Source organism: Ambystoma mexicanum, chromosome 11, assembly GCF_040938575.1.
Source record: "Ambystoma mexicanum isolate Mex_15411 chromosome 11, UKY_AmexF1_1, whole genome shotgun sequence".
In the NCBI taxonomy this organism is placed as follows: domain Eukaryota; kingdom Metazoa; phylum Chordata; class Amphibia; order Caudata; family Ambystomatidae; genus Ambystoma; species Ambystoma mexicanum.
Genome location: NC_090934.1, coordinates 819,201,431 through 819,222,591, shown reverse-complemented (window position 1 = coordinate 819,222,591; position 21,161 = coordinate 819,201,431). Strand labels below are relative to the sequence as shown.

The 21,161-nt window shown below is 46.3% G+C and overlaps 1 protein-coding gene across 1 annotated transcript in view; it reads left to right on the top strand.

Moving 5' to 3' along the window:
• Window positions 1–21,161, top strand: part of PIK3C2A (phosphatidylinositol-4-phosphate 3-kinase catalytic subunit type 2 alpha) — a 2,027,647-nt gene that overhangs the window by 505,135 nt on the left and 1,501,351 nt on the right. Inside the window, exon 8 of the mRNA XM_069623772.1 lies at window positions 826–889. Coding sequence (XP_069479873.1) covers window positions 826–889 — 64 coding nt within the window. The remainder of the gene's footprint in view (window positions 1–825; window positions 890–21,161) is intronic.

Sequence of the window (21,161 nt, the reverse complement as noted above, 5' to 3'; positions counted from 1 at the left end):
TGTTTCAAAATAGGACTCCTGGAAATGTAGGACACTTGTTTGGACCGAGGGAGCTGAGATCGATGTGTTCTTATGGAAGGTCTATGGTGGGGTGCAAGGTCGGAAACCCACCCAACAGTTCAATTAAATGCCTGTACTGTGGTGGTGATACATGTGTGCACATCATGTGACCTGCCAAGCATCACGTAATACCAGCAGTGACTGCAAAGCAGCAGAAGCAGCTGGAGCTGCTGACCCAATAGCATGCTACCGAACGGCTTGGGATTGGGGCCATATTATTCTCCATGACAAATATAACAGTTCATGTGTTAAAGTTAACACGTAGTTATTAGTTGGCTTGCTGTGCGTTTCTGGTTCCTAGGACAGAAATTGGTATTTACATAATAGACGTGAAGGTGGAATTCTTCAAATTTAAATTCAACAAGCTGCATGAAGGCACCATAAGTATGTAACTCATTTCTGTAGTTCCATGTTGATGAAATGCTCTTGGAAATTATTTTGCTTGTATTCTTGCACTTGTATTTTGTATTTGCAATCGTTTTTAGAAATGTGGCTCCTACAATTCTGGTGTGGCGTCTTATCTTTTTCCTTTGTAAATCAATTGCTCCTTAGGCAAAAAGGGATAGTCTGTAGCCTTTTACTCTCTACCATGTGACGACATGAGTGGCTGGCCATATTCTCCAGCTCTTTAAAAAAAAATAAAACTAAAGTGGTGGCATGGAGCAGTGACTTTTCTAATCTGTCGTAATGTTTTCTGATGCTGAACCGCCAATACTTTATTTTGAAGCATGCGATTTTGCAATTTTATGTTTTTTTTAATTTCAGGCAATGCATTGAAGACCTTCTAGATGCATATCACGACCAAGTAAACACTTGCCTTAAAAATGAGGTAAGCTTGGTTTTGGCTACTCAGCTGAAAGAATCGTTTTTCACAAATGACTGTGAAGAAAATCATTTAATGTATAGCTCTACACATTCTCATTCTGGTGTGTTTTCACGATTTTGAATATGACCCAATGCGAGGAATTTGTTACAAAAGCAAACTTAAACATTTCTGTTGCCAATGGCTCCCCCACATTTGCAGGAATTATTTCAAAATGTAGGACTATAGGATTTGGTTGGTGAATCAATAAACCTGTGCAGGCTGTTGGGAATATTAGTTTGCCAAAAACCATGAAAGTGAAGATTCTTATGCTAAATTTGGGTTGTCTTGTCTGCAGCGGGTAACAAAAAAGGAAAGGTTGCCTTCACGAGGCAACCACAGAAGACCAGATTTGTTAATCGAATCCTAAAAAGTAAGTGCACAGACTAGAATGATCTATTTTGTGATATGATATGATAGTTTATTTATATAGCGCCTATACACAATGTGTTTCAAAGCGCTTCAAGGCAAGGGAGGGAACAAGGGAAAAAACAATGACATTCTTACAGGCCATGAACAGTAAGGATGTGAAATTAACTATCGTACTCGGCCTGACGACATTTCAGATAGTGCAAGAGCTAAAATATAGATAAGGAAGGGAGGGAGAGAGTGGGGGGAGAGTGGGAAGGAAATGGAAACAGACAGGCGACTACCGTACTAGGCCTGACAACATTTCTGGTAGAGCCAGAAAAAAAAACAAGAGGTGAGGGAGAGGGGTGCAGAAAGGTAGGGGAGGAACAAAACAAGCGACTATCATATTAGACCTGAGGACATTTCAGAAAGTGCTGGAGGGGGGTTGGGGAGGAAAAAACCAGTAAGGGGAGGGAGGAGACGACAGACGAGGTTGCATCATACTAGGTCCAGGGACAATTCTGATAGAGTAAGTGCATAGAAGAAAGTAAGGGGAAGAGATAGGAAAAGGGAGAAGGGAAAGGAGGAGAGAACAGAGAGTTAGCAGTCAAAAGAGTGGAGAAACAAGAGGGAGAGTGAATACAATTGCAGAAGTCAGTAGTAACACTTAATGTTGCAAGCCAGGATACAAGATGAAGATGGGAACAACATGATTCAGGGCCACCATGAGTACAAGATGCAAAAGAAGTTCAGCATGAGAGTTGAGAAAGGGTGACGCACCATGAATGAATGAAGTCCATAAAAGTCAAATCCAGCATTGTCCACAAGACTGTGATGGTGAAACCAGAATGTATCATGACAGACTCCTGCAGAAGTAGGCTTGAGTGGGGTGAGTTAAATATTCAGAGTATCAGAAAATGAAATTTCTAAATTGATCATTTTTATTCAAAAGTAAAGTAAGTTCCACGATCCAAACTTTTAATTGGATTTTGGAACTTAATTTTCTTCAGAATAAAAATGATTAATCCATTTAGAAATGTCATTTGATAAACAAATCTTATTCCAAAATGGAGTAGGGATAGTATGGTTGTAGTGCAAAATACCAAAATCCCAACCATTTCCAGTTATCATTCGGCTACTGCGGTTCACACACTCACATTGTGCTTGTTGAAATGTGTAAAGATAGAATCAACCCTGTGGTGGCTTCTGAAAGGCCAACCTATTATGATGAACAGAAAAGACACTGATGTCTAGCCACCCAAATAAGGTAGAGTTGCAAAGCAGGAAGGCCTAGACTCGGGAGGGGAGTGAGAGTGGCTACAATGAGACACACAGAACATCCCAGTAATTCCAGTTAAACAGAAAAATACAAACATGTTCAATTATTTATTAGGCCTTTAAGATAAAGTATAAGCAAATGAAAACCTCAGTTATTACTAAACTATTATCAAATATATATATAAATTCACCTTTGCTGATTCTTGTAACAGAACACCAATACGTTCCTTTTAGAAAAAGTTATGCAACTGAAGCAGAGTTGAAACAAAAACCTTAAAATAACTGTGTAGTGAAGTGAGTAATACAAAAACAATACATTTCATTACCATTTAAAACAGTAAGTAATTTAGATAGAACACCTATTGGAGAATTAAAGAGAAGGTCTCTAGTATGTAGTAAGTCTAGCCCCGATAGTGAATAAGGCCTAGTGCCAAAAAGTCACCAGTTCAACAAAACACACTGTTCAAGTCGGTTTACTATTGGATAGAGACAATAGAAACCCAAAGGCCACATGCTGCAGGTAAGTGGTCCAAAGGTAAGTAAAGCTCAGAAAGGTTTATCTCCAAGTCCCACCACTATATGGAAGGCCCTGGGGGAGATCCATAACCAGACCACCACCAATCGAAGGATAGATAGGGTTAAGACTTTACGCCCATACAATCCTTAGGTGAGGGGTACAAGAATAGGTAGTATAACTTACGCCCTTACTCCGATTTCTCCAGGGACCACTTCAGGATATCCTGACCTTTCTGGGCCTACTTACTTCTGCGAAGTTTTGAGGTAGGTCCAGGGGCTTTGTGTGCAGAGATCAATTTCAGCGTTGGGATTGGGTCAGGATAGTTCACGGTTCAGGCTCCATGATAAGATTCTCAAGACTGGACATCTGTATACCCTTGGCACAAAGAGATGCAGACCTCCACGGGATACAATACCTCATGTCACCACAAGGACCCAAAAAAGGCTGTTTCTGTCAGGAGTCACTGCTATCAGGCGGCGACAGGCGATCGTCGTAAGATGAACAAACGAACATGCTTCTCTCTGTCGAAGGAGGCTGCAACTGCATGATCAGACATCTTGTTGTACAAGTTGAAGAACCTCCAAGTTCCAAGGATGCACTCGGAATGGCGACTGCTGCAGCAAGGTAACCGAGTAGAGAGCTGGTCAGTACGCTGGTTGGTCCAGAGACACTTCCGAAAGCACACATCCTCAAGCATGGGTCGAGACTGGTTGTTCCCACCAGTCCATGGGTCGAAGCACTGAAATGGGGCCTTCTTGAGATCAGGACAGCACTGTAGTTGAAGCTGATCAGTGGCTGGAGTCGTCTTTGGGTTGTCAGCGGGCTGCTCTTCTTTGTAGGCATCTTGGCTCCAATGATGATCTGTCGAATGGCTGCAGGAGTCCTCCTTTTATCCAAGATTTGGGTTGGAAGCTTGCTCAATCCCTCCAATGGCAATGATCTGCACAATTCAAACTAGCAGTGGAAGGGGAAGTGAAGGGCAAGTGAAACCAGGCAGTTGGCTGAGTTGGTGAGTCTGAGTGACTTTGTCATTGCTGCTTCTGATAAGGTGATTTGGAACAGGGCTTTACGTCTGTGTTCCCGCCCTTTTTTTTTGGTGGCAGTTGGTGTACTGTTTGTTTCACTGTCCTTCTGCTCTTGAATCCATAACGTCTATTACAACAAACAAAGAATGGATAAGTGCACCTATACAGTCTCAGAACGGGTCAGCCCAAGTGTTGCTGACTGAAAAACATTCATCATGTATACGTTTTTCAAGTGGCTGATAGCAACTCCTACGACTACAATCCATGCACAAGTACTCCATTCGGAGCATGCGGTGGGGGGTGGGGGGAATCGGCCTAAAACTCCCAGTCGAACAATAACAAATATGACGGGAGGGCAACTGGATAACGCAAATGCTTAACAAAGTCAGCCCCAATCCTTAAATCACAATGCTTAGAGGATTCTGTCACCCTTGACAAATCATTCATAAGACTCTATCGAGAAATGGAACTTTCACAAATGGATACATCTGTGAGCAATTTATCGGGCGGGAAGTTAAACCTCTATAGCTAGAAACAACCAAGAACTTGATGGGTCAGATTTGCACCATATGATACAGCACAACATGGATTTTCAGGTGCACAATAATAGGCGCTTCACCGCACAAAGGGATCTGCTGTTAAGGACAGACTTTTCTGGCCCATCTTCTATTAATGCTTTACATCTGGTCTTGGAATCAATTTTAAGACTGTATGACAGTATAAAGGACGTCTTTGTTGCTAATGCAGATAAGCGTGTAATCCTGGATAAGAATATACAAGAGTGTACTTTGTGGGGTGAAATGGGGGTTTCTCCCACAACCAGGTTTCAATGATTGTGAGCTGGAGGTGATATGCAAGTCCAACAGTGTGATGGAAATTGAACAGCCGGAGGTACAAGCCGTCACCCTTGGTTGAATGTATGTCACGCCTGAGTGCTTCTCCAATTTTATTTGATTCCACTAATGTTTCCACAAGACCTGATGAAGACATGGTTCTTAGAGAAAATGTTGAGGTTATTCCTAACAAAACTGTACATATAAAAGAAAACAATAAGTTTAGGGCTAGGAGAAAGAAAACAAAAAATCAGCTTGCTGTAAAACATAACTCTCGTAGTTAAACCTTTTTTAGACATCTGCCTTTGGAAGATAGTATTATAGACCTAACACCCAGAAACCCATACATGAAGATGGTCTTTCATCGAATCCACAGGCTATAGACAACCATGTGTCGAATGTAAAGAATCGTAAAATAGATCAAACCACTCATCCTGTGGAATGTGTTGCTAATACTATTGTTCATTACACAAGTACAATGCCCAGGATGACTGATGTCGGCACTGACCTGCATTTAATTTCTGACCTTATACAAGGTGGCCGGTCGGTTAAAAGGAAAAAGGCCTTCATCACACGCTTTATTTTTTTTCCAGATAGGCCAATTTCTAGTTTAACAAAGGGTCAACAAACTAAAATAACTTCCTTTTTATTACCTGCAAAAACTACACAGTTAGCAACTAGGGCAGATTCTCTAACCATGAATAACCTGAGAATGGGGACAAATAACCTAACAAGGAAGGACCTCATAATAACACCTACTGTTGATTCAAATGCATCTCATGAAAATCAACCAACTATTGTAGATGGTTCCATTAAAGCTTAAATACAAGTACATTTGCAGAAACAGGCAAACAATCAAGAAATGTTTTGTCAAGCTAAAATTATAGGGTGGGAGATTAACACTCAAACACACGGGCTGATGAGATTGAATTGGACGAAGCTCGTAGGTATTTTCCAACAAATTCCTTATCTAAGAGCCTTGCATTCAGAGCATATACATCTAATCTCACTCCCATTAGAAAACAACGTATGATCTCCTACTTTCATTCAGGGATTGCTGCTAACATGGTTTGGGCTCCACAGAGTAATCTACGTTTGCTGGGGTATGATCTTTTTGAAATAAAATCACCAGATGAAACTAAACCATTCATGTTGCTACCTAGCCCAAGGAAAGAGTTACTGGGAACGGCTGACTTAAGGGAAGGATGCTCTTATTTGTTGGGTCTTCCCAATACACAGCCAGTTTGATTGGCTAAAGAGAGTCAAGACTGGTCCTGGATAGTCAGCTTTGAAATCCTTTGCAGCACTAACGCAAGGTTTGAGTCAACCCTAGCCATTCAATTAGGGTTTTATCATGGAACGTTTGTGGTCTTCTGAACTTGACTAGGATGTGGAATAGATTCTATGTTCTTGGGAACATTTAATATTCTTTTTCTCCAGGAAACAGTCCACTGCAAAGGTTGATCTGAAGGAATATTTAACCTATAGCCTTCCGGCCACTCGAGCCTGTGTTGGTCTACTAACTGGAGGATTGGTTATAGCCATTCACATCACCTAGCAACGGATCTATGGTCTGCGTCGGAGGGAGTTCAGGCAGTTCGTATTAAGGTCACAGAGACAAACAAAGAACTCCTCCTTGTTGGTGTGTATTGTGAGAAACCAAACATCGTCTCACCTGCTGGTCCCCGGGGATCTCTCTCTCAGGTGGCCAGGCCACGGCCATTACCTTTGGATCGAGACCCTGGGGGTGGACCAGTGTGGGAGGATCACCTGGGTGAGGGTTCTTTGGGGAGTGGGGGGTGAGGCGACCGATGGTGAGACACAGTATTCCCCCTTTCCGATACACATTACCCATCCTATTTTATAGGAGTCTCCAATGTCCCAACCCCCCAACCCCCTTTTCATACAAACACTAGGCCGAGGAAGAGCACGACTGAGTGTAAAGATGCTCTTGACTTTAAGCGCATACATCTGATACCAATTAGCTCTCCCCACACAGATAAAAGGCGGAAAATAGAGCCACACTCTGAGCAAGGTGGAACACAAGCAAGAGCAGAACTTCCGGCGTGAAGGCGAACCTACTGGAGCAGAGGGACGGACAGAGGGATGAGCAAACGGTTGAGGACCTGAGGAGTTACCTGCAAGAGGTTGTTCCTCCAAAAGGTTATGAAAGACATGTGGAGAAGCCCAAATCCCAGACAAGAAGACTGCATTCTGTTTGAAGGACGCCAGCGACCTTCCCGGGTGAACGGCAGAGTTGGGGAGGCAAAGACAAGCCTGTGGTATTATCCTTGATTTGTGAATTCGAACAACAAAGAGGAGAGAGGAATGCACACAGCCGTTGAGTTGGCGAGCGACATGAAAGGTCGGTGTATGTTAAAAAGATAAAAGTTGCAACAGTATATTGCACAATTGAAGGCTGCACGCGTGTGGATGAGACGTGAAGGAAGGCAGACCTGTGGTGAACTTTGAATTAACAATAGCTGTGAAACCAGTGATACTGAGTAGCGGAGTGGTCCGGCGAAAGGAAGTAGCCCATTTGAAAGTCTCTGTGAAAAGTGATATGTTTTGTTATGAAGCGATAAAGTGAATGAACTATGAAAAGCAAAGTGATCAAAATTAACCCAGCGAAAAGGGTGAAGGTAGAAGTTTAATGTAACTTTTGTGCTTATGACTTTGAACTACTCAGACCAAGAGACACTTGGGCAAATAACACAGAAGTGAGAATCAAAGGCAACGTGAAAGTGGTCCTGCAGAGTTCTGTAGTAAGAGCCACACACATTCGAAAGTCTTCGACATCAGGAAAAGGTCTGAGCCCGAGACCGGCGTGAACTTTTTGTTGAACTATGTTTTGAAAGCTGAAAAGAGAGACTTTAATGTGAAAGGCCATGCGGGCCTCGATCCACATTTTGAACTGCCTTGGTCTTGAGAACCAGAGCCAGCACCGCCTTACTCTGTGCTGTCTAACGTGGGAAGGAGAGCTGACTCAGCCACAGTTATTCTTTACATTCTAACTGATTTTTCTTTACATACATATTCCACTTTACACAATTTGTGTGCAAGAGATAGGGCAGGCATTAGGTTTTGTTAGTGTAAGCTAGACTACTCCCATCCTAGCTATAGGGCAAAGTAGGAGTTTTTCCAAACCCCGAAAATTGAATAATGGTTTTACAAATTGTACCTTTTGTGTCAGTGTCATACTTGTGATACCATGCCTCCTTTACATTATTGGAACCCGGCAAAGCAATCAATGGAATCATACCAACTGATCTTTAAAAATGTACTAGAGTCTTGGCTATTGGAGGGTCATGAACATGCAATAATAATAGGAGGTGACTGTAATGCAAACTGCGAATTGTCATAAATATAACAGTCTAACATGCATTCATTCTCACATCCACTCGACTCTTATTATGGGAGTCAATTGGGTTTCCTTTATGTCTGATTGGGATGTATTCAAACTGGAGACACTTGCACACAATGCTTCTCACGCTTATACTTGGCATAGGAGTAGCGTGAAATCCTGGCTTGACTACTTTTGTCTCTTCTTCCCTCAAACAACAGAGTGGAAATGTATTTGATCATCTACTTTACTTTATTTTATATCCGTAGTCATGATTTTTCCCCTGCCTCGTCGTCTGTTGTACCTGATGGAAGAGGTTTAACTTGTTTGATGAAACAGGTGTACAAAATTCATGGATGTTTTATATGCGAAAACGGGTTTTTTGGACATGGCATATAACAACGAAGGTCAAGAGGCTGATCTCTACATAGATTGTGAGGAGTATGAGTCTCTTGACTTGCTTATTACTTAATGCTTTAAAAGTTCATCCTTTGATTGGGACGAGTCTAGCAATAAATTCTACCCACACCACTTTGATGCTAGAATTTGGGCTTCCAAACGTGATGAACATAAAATATTAAGAGTTTAAGGGATAGTCGTCTTCAAAGGGGATGAATATTTGACTGCAAAAAGATGTATTTGTCAATCGCACAAACATTTCACTCAATCGCTAAAGTATATGTTTATAAGGGACAGTCAACATATGCGTAAACTCCTCATAACCTCGGATACCAGGCAATTTCGGACGCGCATCAACAATATGTCTGGATCCAGGAAGGAGATGACTGGTTGTAGCATACCGGAACATAGTTGGGTCCGCTTTTTTAGTGAGAAATGTAATATATCTACAGCATTTGTGTCACCTAAATATCCCACAGAAGGTCCCCTCCCTCCACAAGCACTCCCTTGTGTATTCCCTCCTAAAAAAAGCCTTCTGCCGACCCTACCTGCCTGGCTAACTATCGCCCGATCTCCATCACTCCTTTCCTGGGCAAACGTCTGGAAAAACTGTCCATCTCCCAGCTTACTCTTCACACTAAAACTGTTTGTTGTCTTCATGATCATCATTCTGGCTTCAGAGCAGCCAGAAACACTGAAACTGCTCTTCTGAACACCCATGAAGATTTGCTCTCCAATCTCGACTCCAGCATCCCTTCTGGCCTCAACCTCCTTGAACTTTCCTCTGCTTTCGACACAGTCAATCACACCATCCTGATGAATCGACTCCTTGAGAACTTGGACATCACGGATCAGGCCATGGAGTGGCTGACCTCTTTTCTCCTGGACCGACCCTCCCAGGTCCAACTTGGGTGCTTTCTCTCCACCACCTCTCTCTACATGTGGTGTGGTGTTCCCAGGGCTCCAGCCTCTAACCCTGGCTCTTCAATCTCTAAGTGGCCCCTTTGGCACACCTAATCTCTACCTTGTTCTCCAACTTTGTGTTATGCGGATGACACACAGCTCTCTTTCAGGCTCCCTACAGCCTCCTCCCCTCTCTCGCGCATTTCTGTCTATCCTCAATTCAGCATAGGTCTCCCTTGAATCATCTCTGCCTTAATGCCAGTAAGACGGATATCCTTCTTATCGGGACCCCTGCTCCTGCTTCCCTTCTCTCACTCTGGCCGCCTTCCATGGACCCTCTTCCTTCACCTACCTGTGAGGCAAAAAACCTTGGGTTCATCTCCTTCTACCCTCACATTACGGACCTTTCCAAGAAGACCCATTACCAGCTGCACCTCCTCAAAGGTACTCTTCCTTTTCTCACTTCCCCCAGAAGCTCATTGTCTCCAGAACCCTGGTTCTCTCTAGGTTGGCAAGTGAAACAGCCTCTTTCTCAATCTGCCTTTCTCTACCGTCCGCCCTCTGCAACTAATCCAGAACAGGACTGCAAGTTTTATCATTGGCCTCAAGCCCAGGGACTGTATCTCCCCAGCCCTGAAATCTCTCCACTGACTCCCGGTGGCTGTAACGATCAAGTTCAAGACCCTCTGCATCGTCCACAAGGCTTTCTGAAGCTGTGGCCTGCCCTCATCCAACACTCGCTTCCTAAATACCTTTCTTCTCAAGCCCTGCGCTCTTCTGCCTCCAACTCTTTGATGGTCAGACACTTCTTCTCCAGGTAGAGAGCAGGGCGCAGATCACTTTCTTCTGCCGGTGCCTCCCTCTGGAACGGCCTCCCTGCCCATCTCAAACTTGAGCCAGACCACCTGAAGTTCCGGAAGCAGCAAAAGACTTTCCTTTTCTCTCCCTCCCCTGCTGACCCTTCTTCATGCTGCGCTAACTGATTGCTTGGATACCCTAAAACACTGACTGGGTACCAGGCTCCTCTTATCAGTCTCTTCCGCACTGCCTCCGGGCCTGTCCCGCACTAGGGGCTTTAAATGTAACCGCTATGGTCCCCTGCCTCCTTGCACTTACCCAGAGCTGTGCTGCCCTGGCTGCACTTCTTCAGAGCATGGTGCCCTGATCACACTTTCCCTTTCCCCCTCTCTTGCACCTCTCCCGCCCCATGCACCTGCCCTTCCACACTTGCACAATTTGAATGAAATTGTAAAATCATTTGTCTCGTCTTCCCTCCCTGTTTTGTCACGCCTAGAAACACATGTGTACAGGTACGTTACAAATGACTTGTATCATATTGTTGTGGACACCTGTCCATGGGACCTGGATAACCTTACATGGGCTATCACAAAATTAAAACCATCCCGAGCCGTCCTGACTGGCTTCCACCTTTTTATACTAAAAGAACTCCTGTTTTTTGGTCACGTCTTTTGAAGCCTTTTTCTTGATATATTTAAAATGCATAATATGCCCTCTTCTTGGTCCAACTCGACTGTTAAACTGATCTACAAAAATGGGGACCTAGGCCTATTGCCGTGATTGATTCAGTGTGTAAAGTATTTGCTATACTTTTGTTAAGAGAGTTGAATGAAATACTGGACCATTCTGCCATTTTATCACATTTCCATGTGGGATTTAGACAGAAGATGGGAACCCCACCCAATGCTACCATTCTGGTACATCCGATGCTCACTGTCAAACCTAGTCATGCGGGCACTGTGTAAATGGCTTCGCTAGATATGTCCTCAGCTTTTCACTGTGTTGTACGTTCAGAGCTATGGACTAAATTATTGAACCATAATGTTCCTCTTAAATTGTTTCAACTGTTGGCTCTCCTTCATAAAAACTCAGTTTTGAGGATCCGTTTGAACCAGGAAGGGGCGATGTCCAGTCCTATTTCTGTTAATCTGGATCAAAGACAGGGATGTATCCTGGCTCCCACACTTTTCAATGTCTATCTCAGTGACATTGGGGAATTGTGGACTGCCATAGACATCTCTCCTGTTAGGTTGAGCCACTTGAGATGTCATTGGCTCACCTTTGCTGACGACCTTATACTGTTTAACAGGATCCCTATGGGATTACAACGAAAGCTAAATATATTCCATGTGTACACCTTAAGGAATAATTTGAGGGCTAATGTATCTAAATCCAAAATTGTAATTTTTCTAATAGTTGGAAACCAAAACCTATGTTCTATTTGGGATACACATTTTCTAACGTTGCTTCAATCGAAATGTGTTAATCAATGCTGAAAGATAGGCTCATCCCTCATTTCTCACAAGAAACGGTTGTATGCAAAATTGTTTACGTTTTCTATTCTTCCTATTCTGGAATACTTTCCACTGAAAAGTGAGCCTAATGTACAGATTGGATATGTCACTTTTAGATTTTGGGACGTACCTTAATAAGTTACAGGGATGGACTTGGAAAAAAAGTCTTGAGTACTTCTATGTCTATTCCAAATGCCATAATTCGGCATGAATTAGATTTAAATTTGCTTCAGGCTATATTTCAGTGGAGACAGCTCTTAAATTACACTAAGTTTCTGTCACCACCGGATAATTCCTTACATATGGATTTACATAAAATGCTGCAGATGTCTTCTATAAATTCCATAAATGTCTTTAAAAACTAAATGCATATTTTCCGTACATCTTTTGACTTTTTTCGGAACAAGAGCTAATGAAGTTTCCTGATGTTGTCAAACGCAAACTTTTAAGAGAGGATTGGAGGCTTACTCTTGATTTGCTTCCAACATACTCCACTTACACTGAATATGCCAAGTTTCCACATAAGAAAGATCAACTTTCGCTTTACTTAAAATGCTTTCCCTGGATTCCAAGATGGCGGCGATGCGGAAAGGATGTGCCTGAGCGTAGCATAGCTCCCTCCCCCCCTCCTAGGCCGCAACAATAAAGCGGTATACTCGCCCCTCAGGATCGGATCCGTTCGAGGATCCACAGGACCAGACACAGAGCTACAGATCGTGAAGAGAGAGGAGACAGAACGCGACCAACGTGCAGCACGGGGCAGTCAGGGCGGAGGAGCCGTCAGAAGGGGGAAGCAGCGAGCAGGCAAACGCGGCACTGAGAAAGCCCCTCAAGGACAGCTGGAAGCCGCGCGGACAACCTGGACAAGCAATAACAACGTGCCCAGGCGAGGAGGCAGCGACACACCCAGACTGGGTTCGGGACTTGGGCGATCTCCAGAGGCACTTCCTGAGACATGGCATGGACCGCTGGTGGCCCGGACGAGCGAGGTGAGGCCCCTGGGCCCTTAACGGAACACGCTGGAGTTTGCCGACACTGCAAAGCAGCAAGCCACCAGCGGGGGGGCATCGCCTCGCTAATTCATTTAATCAATACTGCAGTGGTACAGAATAGAAACCCCTTCTACTCTACAAGGTAAGAGCGAGGGGAGCAGGAAGAGAATACGTGGGAATCACTCTTCAAACAACAAGGCTCCCCCAGCCCACACATAGTATAAGAAATCACTGCCTCAGAGCCATTAAAATACTCCAGACCCCACCCACCCCCCCCCGGGGCAAACGAGGATTCTGGCATCTGGGACAATCGCACCACAGGAACCGCTCAGATTGGAGAGCACGGTGAGATGGAGGGGCAAATCATTGGGCAACAACATATATGAATCAGAGGGACGTTGTTAGGGCCCCTCATAACGCGCATACCAAAGAGACACTCAGAAGAAGGGAACTCTTCCCGCCTAGGAGTGCACACCACATATTCGACTTCGCTGTCAGCAGGACAAGAATCAGACTCCAGGCAGTGGGGAAAACAAGAGTCGATTCGGAAACCCAAGACCACAAAACATAAAACCCTGCCAAGGGACACAACCCAGGGAAGGTCAGAGATTGCGAAGGGACAAAACAGGAGAGTTCATAACACGCTAAGCTCATGCAGCAGTAAGTGCTGAGGAAAGAACCAGAAAAGAAAGCACAACTGAAGCATAGTGTGGAAACATACCATTGGAGTGGACTCCGGTGGGCAAAGTTAATGCGGTCAGGGGGTAAACTGACGGACAACAGCACCTATGTCAAAAACCAGGGGGAGAGCAGTGCAACCCACTCAACCGACACCCCAGAAGAAGCAGGAGCAGAGCCTGCCACAACTTTGAGGGGCAGAATCGGCCATACCTACAACATCCGCGAGAAAGAAAAACCAAGAAGTTCAATCTCCCAAGGCGGATACGGAAGCCGGGAATCCTGAAATGGCATCCAGAGAGGATATGAAAAAGTGGTTTGGGGAATTTCAAGCCCAGTTCATGGCAACAATGCAGACCCAATTTGAGTCCATGAAAGAAGATATGAAAACCGCAGTATAAGAGTTAAGAACAGATATGACAAGTCTAGGTGGAGGACTGACACATTGGTGAAAGTAACGCAAAACCTAGAGGAAGAAGTACGACAATATGCAGAGACCCAGGAACACTTGGTGCGACGGACCCATAACCTGGAAATACAATGTGAAAATTTAGAAAACGGGTCAAGGAGGTCGAACATAAGAATAAAAAATACACCAGAAACAGAAGAGGAAAGAGGCCTGAAAGAGGCAGTCCAGCAAGTCTTCAAGGATACTCTTGATGCAAAGGACGAGGAGGAAATCGCAATAGAGTACACCGAGTAGGCCCTAAAAAATCAGGAGAGCCAGGAGCCCGACCCCGAGACGTGCTGGTGGCACTCACTTCATATTCCCAAAAAGAAAAAATTCTGCGAAAGGCCCGGACCATGGACCATATCAGGATGAATGGAGAGGATATCCAGTTATATCAGGACCAGGCGCAGTCCACATTTCAGAAACGCGAGGAAATGGGTCCAGTGGTAAGATACCTTGCAGCAAAACAAATCGGCTATAAATTGACATTCTCGTTCGGTTTGCTGTTCACATGGGAAGGGCAACAACGAATGGTAACAACATGTGAAGAAGGGAGACATATACTGGACATACAAGACCAAGAATGAGACAGTCAAGCGAGTAAAAGAGGAAGAACAGGCCAGAGGAAATCAGCCAGGGAATGGAAGAGCAATGAAAAGAAAATGAAGGGGCACTTGACAAAGAAGTAAACGAGTACCGAGAAAGCCAAATACACAAACACCAGCAAGACCTTGAATCCGAAAGAATCACCGGTCTGGGCAAGCATCATCATGGGAGAGTGAGTCTTCCACAATACAGGTGCGGATGAAGGGGAGGAGAGTACTGGGGACGCTTATTGAAATCCAGAGGGTTTTAGGATACCCTAAGAGTTATCCCTGAGGAATCGTGGGCATGGCGCAGACAGCGCAACGTCAGAGCGGTCATAGGAACCAGAGCCCACATCCGGGCTGTTTAGGGGGTAAGGGGGAAAGGGAAATGGGCAAGTTGGATGTTACACAGTTGGGGGGCAGGGAGGGGCCCGGGAAGGACCACAAGGAATAGAAAACACAACGAAGGGTACACATAGAAACACAAACTCCCGTGACAGGATGGGGATACACACTTTGACATATAATATCCGCGGGGTTAAACTCCCCAGTTAAAAGGAAGAAAGTGGAGCATTTCCTAAAACAGGGGAAATATAATATAATAATGCTCCAGGAAAAACACATTAGAGGGCAGGACAAGAACTGAGAGGGTACAATCAGATACTACAGGCAAACGCTCAAGTGAAAAAAGCAGGTGTTCTGATTGCAGTCCGGGACACCCTGAACATACAGATACTCCACACAGAGGAGGACAAACAGGGAAGATACATATTTGCAAATACAAAAATAGCAGGATATCCCCTTATGCTGGAGGCGCTATACGCCCCAAACACGAGACAGGAAGGATTCCTGAAAGTTACTTTAGATAAATTAGAAACATTTTTCCGCAGGAGAGATAGTGATGGGAGGGGAACTGAATATCGCTTGGATCCCTGGCATGGCTAGATCTGATCCCAGACAGCAGGGTCAGGGAAACCTATCGAAAGCTTTACGACAAAAAATGACCAACCTAGGGTTGGAAGATGTCTGGAGGCATATTATTACCAACCAACAAGGTTTCACATCAATTTCACATGTCCATAATACCATGTCAAGAATAGATTATCTCTGGGCTTCGACAGGTATCTTGTGGAAAATACGGAAAACAGAGCTAGGCTCCATCTCACTCTCTGACCATGCCCCTTTGTGGGCCGAAATAGCGCTGGCCCCGAAAGTTTCAGGGTTATGGAAATGGCGACTTCCAGAAGAATTAGTCCGGGATCCAGTGCTGGGGAACGCCATCAGGGAACATATAACCGAATTTCTGATGTTTGTTAATCTGCTTAGAATCACATGCTGTGCATAGGTCCGACATCCAGTGGTCACTGCGGAGTATTGCATTTGTTTTTTGTAGTCGAAAAGGGGACGTCGACAAGGCGTGTCAGTAACACTATCCCTATAGTGACGTGCGTTGTACCCACAAACCCTCACGCGTCGAGGTCCCTCAGATTGTTTTTTTCCGCCCAGCTACTGGTCGCCTTTACGCGGAGCTCCTCGAGAGACATTGCAGATTTCATCTCCTCGACCTTTGGTCGTTTTCCTATATTAATATAGAACATATCGATCCCCCCCTCGACGCTGTTGTGAAGCTGTCTCCGCCGAGCAAGATCTTCGACGGAGGGGACGAGCGGAGGAGATCCTTCGGCGTTGCCGAACACGTGGCCTGGCCTCGCAGGCCAAATACAGTCGGGAGAGTGGGGGTCGTGGGACATCTCTAGTTCTTTTCTGAGAATGCCTTTCCTTTTCCCCTACCTTTCCCTTGGGGTGGTTATCACGATTTATTGCCTCGGCTATGGAGAGGACACCCTTTAGGTTTTGCCCGCTTTGCAAGGGCAAGTTTACTTGGAAGGACAAGCATTCACGGTGGAACCGCTGCTTGCCCCTCGATCACAAAGAGGAAGGTTGCACGGCTTGTCGGCTTCTTAAGCCGAAAACTCTAAAAGACCGTAGGGTCTAGAGGTGGGCGGCCTACGCTATGTCGAAGGCCGACGCTCCACCCACCGTCGCTACCTCCGACAGTGACGAGGAACGTGATACCACGACCTCCGCTACGGAAGTCGAAAACCCCCCTAGAGAGCGCACACGCGCTTCGTCGTCTGTCCCCGGCCCCGACGGGCTCTGCTCACGCCCTGCTTATGGGGATGAACACCCCGGCGACATTGACGCACACAAGACCACACATAAGCACACAACCCATGGCTCTTCTTCGTCGAAGGCGAAGAGAGCATCAGCGCCCAAGGAGACGCAGGTTTCACCGGCGGCCTCCTCGGACCGTTCGGGTTCGAAGCCCCTCTCGCAACCGCAGCCGCGACCAGCGACTGGGCTTTCGGCAAATAAGGGCGCCGCCCCCAAATCATCGGCCGGCGCGCATCAGCAGAAAGCGCATGCCGCCGTAGAGCGATCGACACCCATAACGTCGAAACCATTGCCCTCCGCTGACAAACGAGTCGCTGAGAGCTTGGCGAGGATCGTGGTAGCCGACGCCCACAAGCGTACGCCGAAAGACTCGTCGAGCGCTACGCAAAGGTCGAAAGACACGCCGAAAAGACAGGGACGATCTCCTTCAGTCGAAGGGATTCCCAGCACACCTGAAGGCTTTTCGGAGGGCGACGGGACACTTTCCTCGACGTTGTGTGAGAGGTCGAGCCGTTTTCAGCTACAAGACACCAATTTTCCCCCGCTAGACCGCTCAGGGGTACCCCATGAAACCATGGAAAGGCTCCATCTCTGCATGGAAAGAATGGAGAGGTTTATGAATACCCAGAACCCTCCCACTCCCAAGAGAATAAGAGAAGGGCCTCAGGAGGACCCCAGGGGCAAAATTCCAAGACTAGTCAATCCCCACCAGGACACAGCCTCAGACTTCCATAGTGTGTATGACCTCACTGGGGAAGAACATTATTTTGAGGAAGAGGATGATTTTATGGACGAGGAAGAGGGACGGAACCAGGAGGAAGGTCTGGAAGACAGCCCAGACTTGGTAGGAGAAGGCTTCGGAGAAAATCCAGAAGAAGGACCTTCTCACCCCTGGCAATCCCCATCAATATATTCCGACACTGATGTCCTGAACCTAAATCCTCCTGACAATTCACCTATTAGAAACACGTCTCCCATTGACGATCAGCCCACATTTAATGCCCTGTTGCGCAGAGCAGCAGCACACTTCGAACTGGACACTGGGGAGCTCTCCCCTGAATTAGACTTTGTAGAAAGAGTAATTAAGGAGAAGCCCCCGGTCAGTCAGACAATTCCCCTCCTCGCTTCGGTGAAGAGAAGAATCATCGCTTCGCTGTCCACACCCGCACTAATCAGAGGGGTCAATCCTAGAATTGAAAAACTTTTCACTCCTTCACCCTCAGACCCGCTGTACATCAGGGGACATTCCATTCCGGATTCCCTGGTAGTAACCAACACAAGAAAGAGGGCAGGGGTACCACTTTCCACCAGTGAGGCACCACCTGACAAGGAGAGCAAGCGGTTATATGCCCTTGCAAAAAGAGTTACATCCTCGGCCGCCTTTTCGGCAAGAATTGCAAACAACAATTCTTTGCTCGCTACTATGCGGACGCGCAGTGGGCCAAACTGCGCAAAGACGCCGAAGAAGCGCCGGAACCATTACGTACACGCCTGCTTACAACTATTGGCGAAGGAACCCAGGTCAACCAGAGTATTGTAAAGAGCTCTCTGGATGCGGCAGAAACTGCGGGACGTTCCCTAGTTCAGGGAATAGTCCTAAAACGCCACGTATGGCTGCGCAACTCAGGGTTCAAACCGGAGACACAGGCGTCTTTAATAAATAAACCTGTTGAAGACTCAAACCTCTTTGGGAAAGCGGTGGATGAGGCTCTGGAGATGGCTAAAAAAGAGTTCGATACTATCAAAACTCTTGACCAAATCTCTAAGCCCTCTACCAGGCGCGGCTATGGCAACAAACGCTTTTTTCGTGGCCAACGCCAACAACAAAACCAGCAGCAACAGTACCCTGCCACCAATTTCCAGACCAATAGTGGCCAGTACAGCCAAAGAGGACAGCGCCGGGGCAAGGGAAGAGGGCGAGGGTCCACCCCCAGAGGTTCCCAAGCCCCTAACAACACCAAGTGACGCGAAGATTCGCGTCCCCTCACATGCAACACCGGTCGGGGGCCGGATAACATCCTTTCTTCCAGCATGGGAGGGTATAACGTCAGACCGCTGGGTACTTTCCACCGTAGCCCACGGATACTGCATCGAATTCAACAGTTCCCCAACATACAAACCCCCGAGGGGACAACGCATGTCACCGGAACATCTTGCCATCCTTCTACAAGAAGTACAACAACTGCTGGAAAAAGGAGCCATAGAGGTCGTGCCTCTATCTCAGGTAATGGAAGGTATTTATTCAGTGTACTTCCTTGTACCCAAAAAGGATCTAACCATGCGCCCTGTATTAGATCTGCGCCCAGCGAACAAGTTCATCAAACCCCAAACGTTTCGTATGGTGACCTTACAGGAAGTGATCCCACTGCTATCACAGGGAGATTACATGACAACATTGGACATGAAAGATGCATACTTTCATATTTTAATGTTGCCAGCGCACAGAAAATACCTCCGGTTCATGATAGAGGGCAAACACTACCAGTTCAGAGTGCTACCCTTCGGCATAGCATCAGCACCGAGGGTATTCACGAAGGTACTGGCAGTGGCAGCGGCCCACCTGCGCAGGTTGTCCATCCCAGTTTACCCTTACCTCGACGACTGGCTCATAACAGGGGATTCTTACGAAACATGCTTCTCCAATACCCAAAAGACTGTAGACCTTTTGTTCCAGTTGGGCTTCTCCATCAACGAAAAGAAGTCCAGCCTAGACCGCAGGCAAATCAAACAATTCCTAGGGGCTCTAATTCAAACAAAGGACGGCCTCGTCTTCCCCTCCAAAGAGAGGGTCCAAAACATGTTGGTTCAGATCCCTCAATATGTGACCAGTCGAGAGGTGACGGTACGCAAAGCAATGCGCTTGCTAGGCATGATGGCGTCGTGTATTTATCTGGTACCTCACGCGCGCCTGCGCATGCGCCCAATGCAAGAGTGGCTCAACAGCCAGTGGTGTCAGGCCAGCGGACTATGGGACGATCTAGTGGTGGTCTCGCAGGCCTTAGTTCTCTCGCTACGGTGGTGGACAAAGGAAAACCTGGAAAAAGGGAAACCCTTTGCCACACCCGCAGCGGAAGCCACTCTAACCACAGACGCATCCCTCACAGGATGAGGGGCTCACCTATCCCATCAGACTGCTCACGGAGAGTGGACTCCGAACGTAGCATCCAAACACATCAATCTTCTGGAGCTACTAGCGGTGTTCAAGGCGCTAAAAGCCTTCCAGGAACACCTACAAGGCAGGACAGTGATGGTCCTTACAGACAGCACCACAGCCATGTATTACATCAACAAGCAGGGGGGAACCCACTCTCCAGGACTGTCCAAACTGGCCCAAAACATATGGAAGTGGGCTCTCAAACAGAATATGTTCCTTCTGTCACAACATGTACCAGGGGAACTCAATCTGCTGGCAGACAAACTCGGCAGGGATTTCCCCCTGCCCGAAGAGTACGAATGGCGACTGCACGAAGACATTGTCTTCGACGTCTTCACGCAATGGGGTTTCCCAGAAATAGACCTGTTCGCAACCCTGGAGAACTCACAATGCCAAAGTTACGCCTCCAGGTACCCCCAGAACCAATCCAAGGGGAACGGTCTGTCGATTCAATGGTCAGGGAAATTTGTTTACGCTTTTCCCCCCGACTCCCCTTCTCAACAAGGTGGTGCACAAGATGCACCAGGAACAAGTAACCATGATACTGGTGGCCCCAATGTGGACCCGACAGCCATGGTTCGCTCACTTGATGGAGATGTCTCTATCTCCCCCAGTGAAACTCCCCTGCCCGTACAACATGCTGTCACAAGACAGGGGCAGGACTCTGCATCCATGCCCCCAGAACATGAACTTAGCAGCCTGGCTCCTGAGATCATAGAATTTGGACATCTACAGCTCCCACAGAGATGCATGGACATCCTCAGGGAAGCCAGAAAACCTAACACTCGCCACTGCTATTCTAGCAAGTGGAAGAGATTTGTCATCTGGTGCAGAGGAAAGAGCATCAACCCGATTGACTGCTCTCCCACACATATTGTTCTATACCTGACCCACTTATTGGATTCAGATCTAGTGTTCAATTCCATTAAAGTCCACCTAGCGGCACTTTCTGCATACACCACTTCCCAACTCAAAGTGTCGTGGTGGAAGATCCCTGTTATAAAGGCCTTCATGGAGGGAGTAAAGAGAATACACACCCCGATAGCTGACCCAGCTCCCGGATGGGACCTTAACGTGGTACTTACCAGACTCATGGGCTCACCATTTGAACCCATGCACAAAGCATCTCTTAAAGACCTCACTCTTAAGATTGCTTTTCTAATAGCTATCACCTCCATCAGGAGAGTAAGTGAACTACAGGCTCTTTCTGTTCTAGACCCCTTTGTTACAGTTCACAGAGA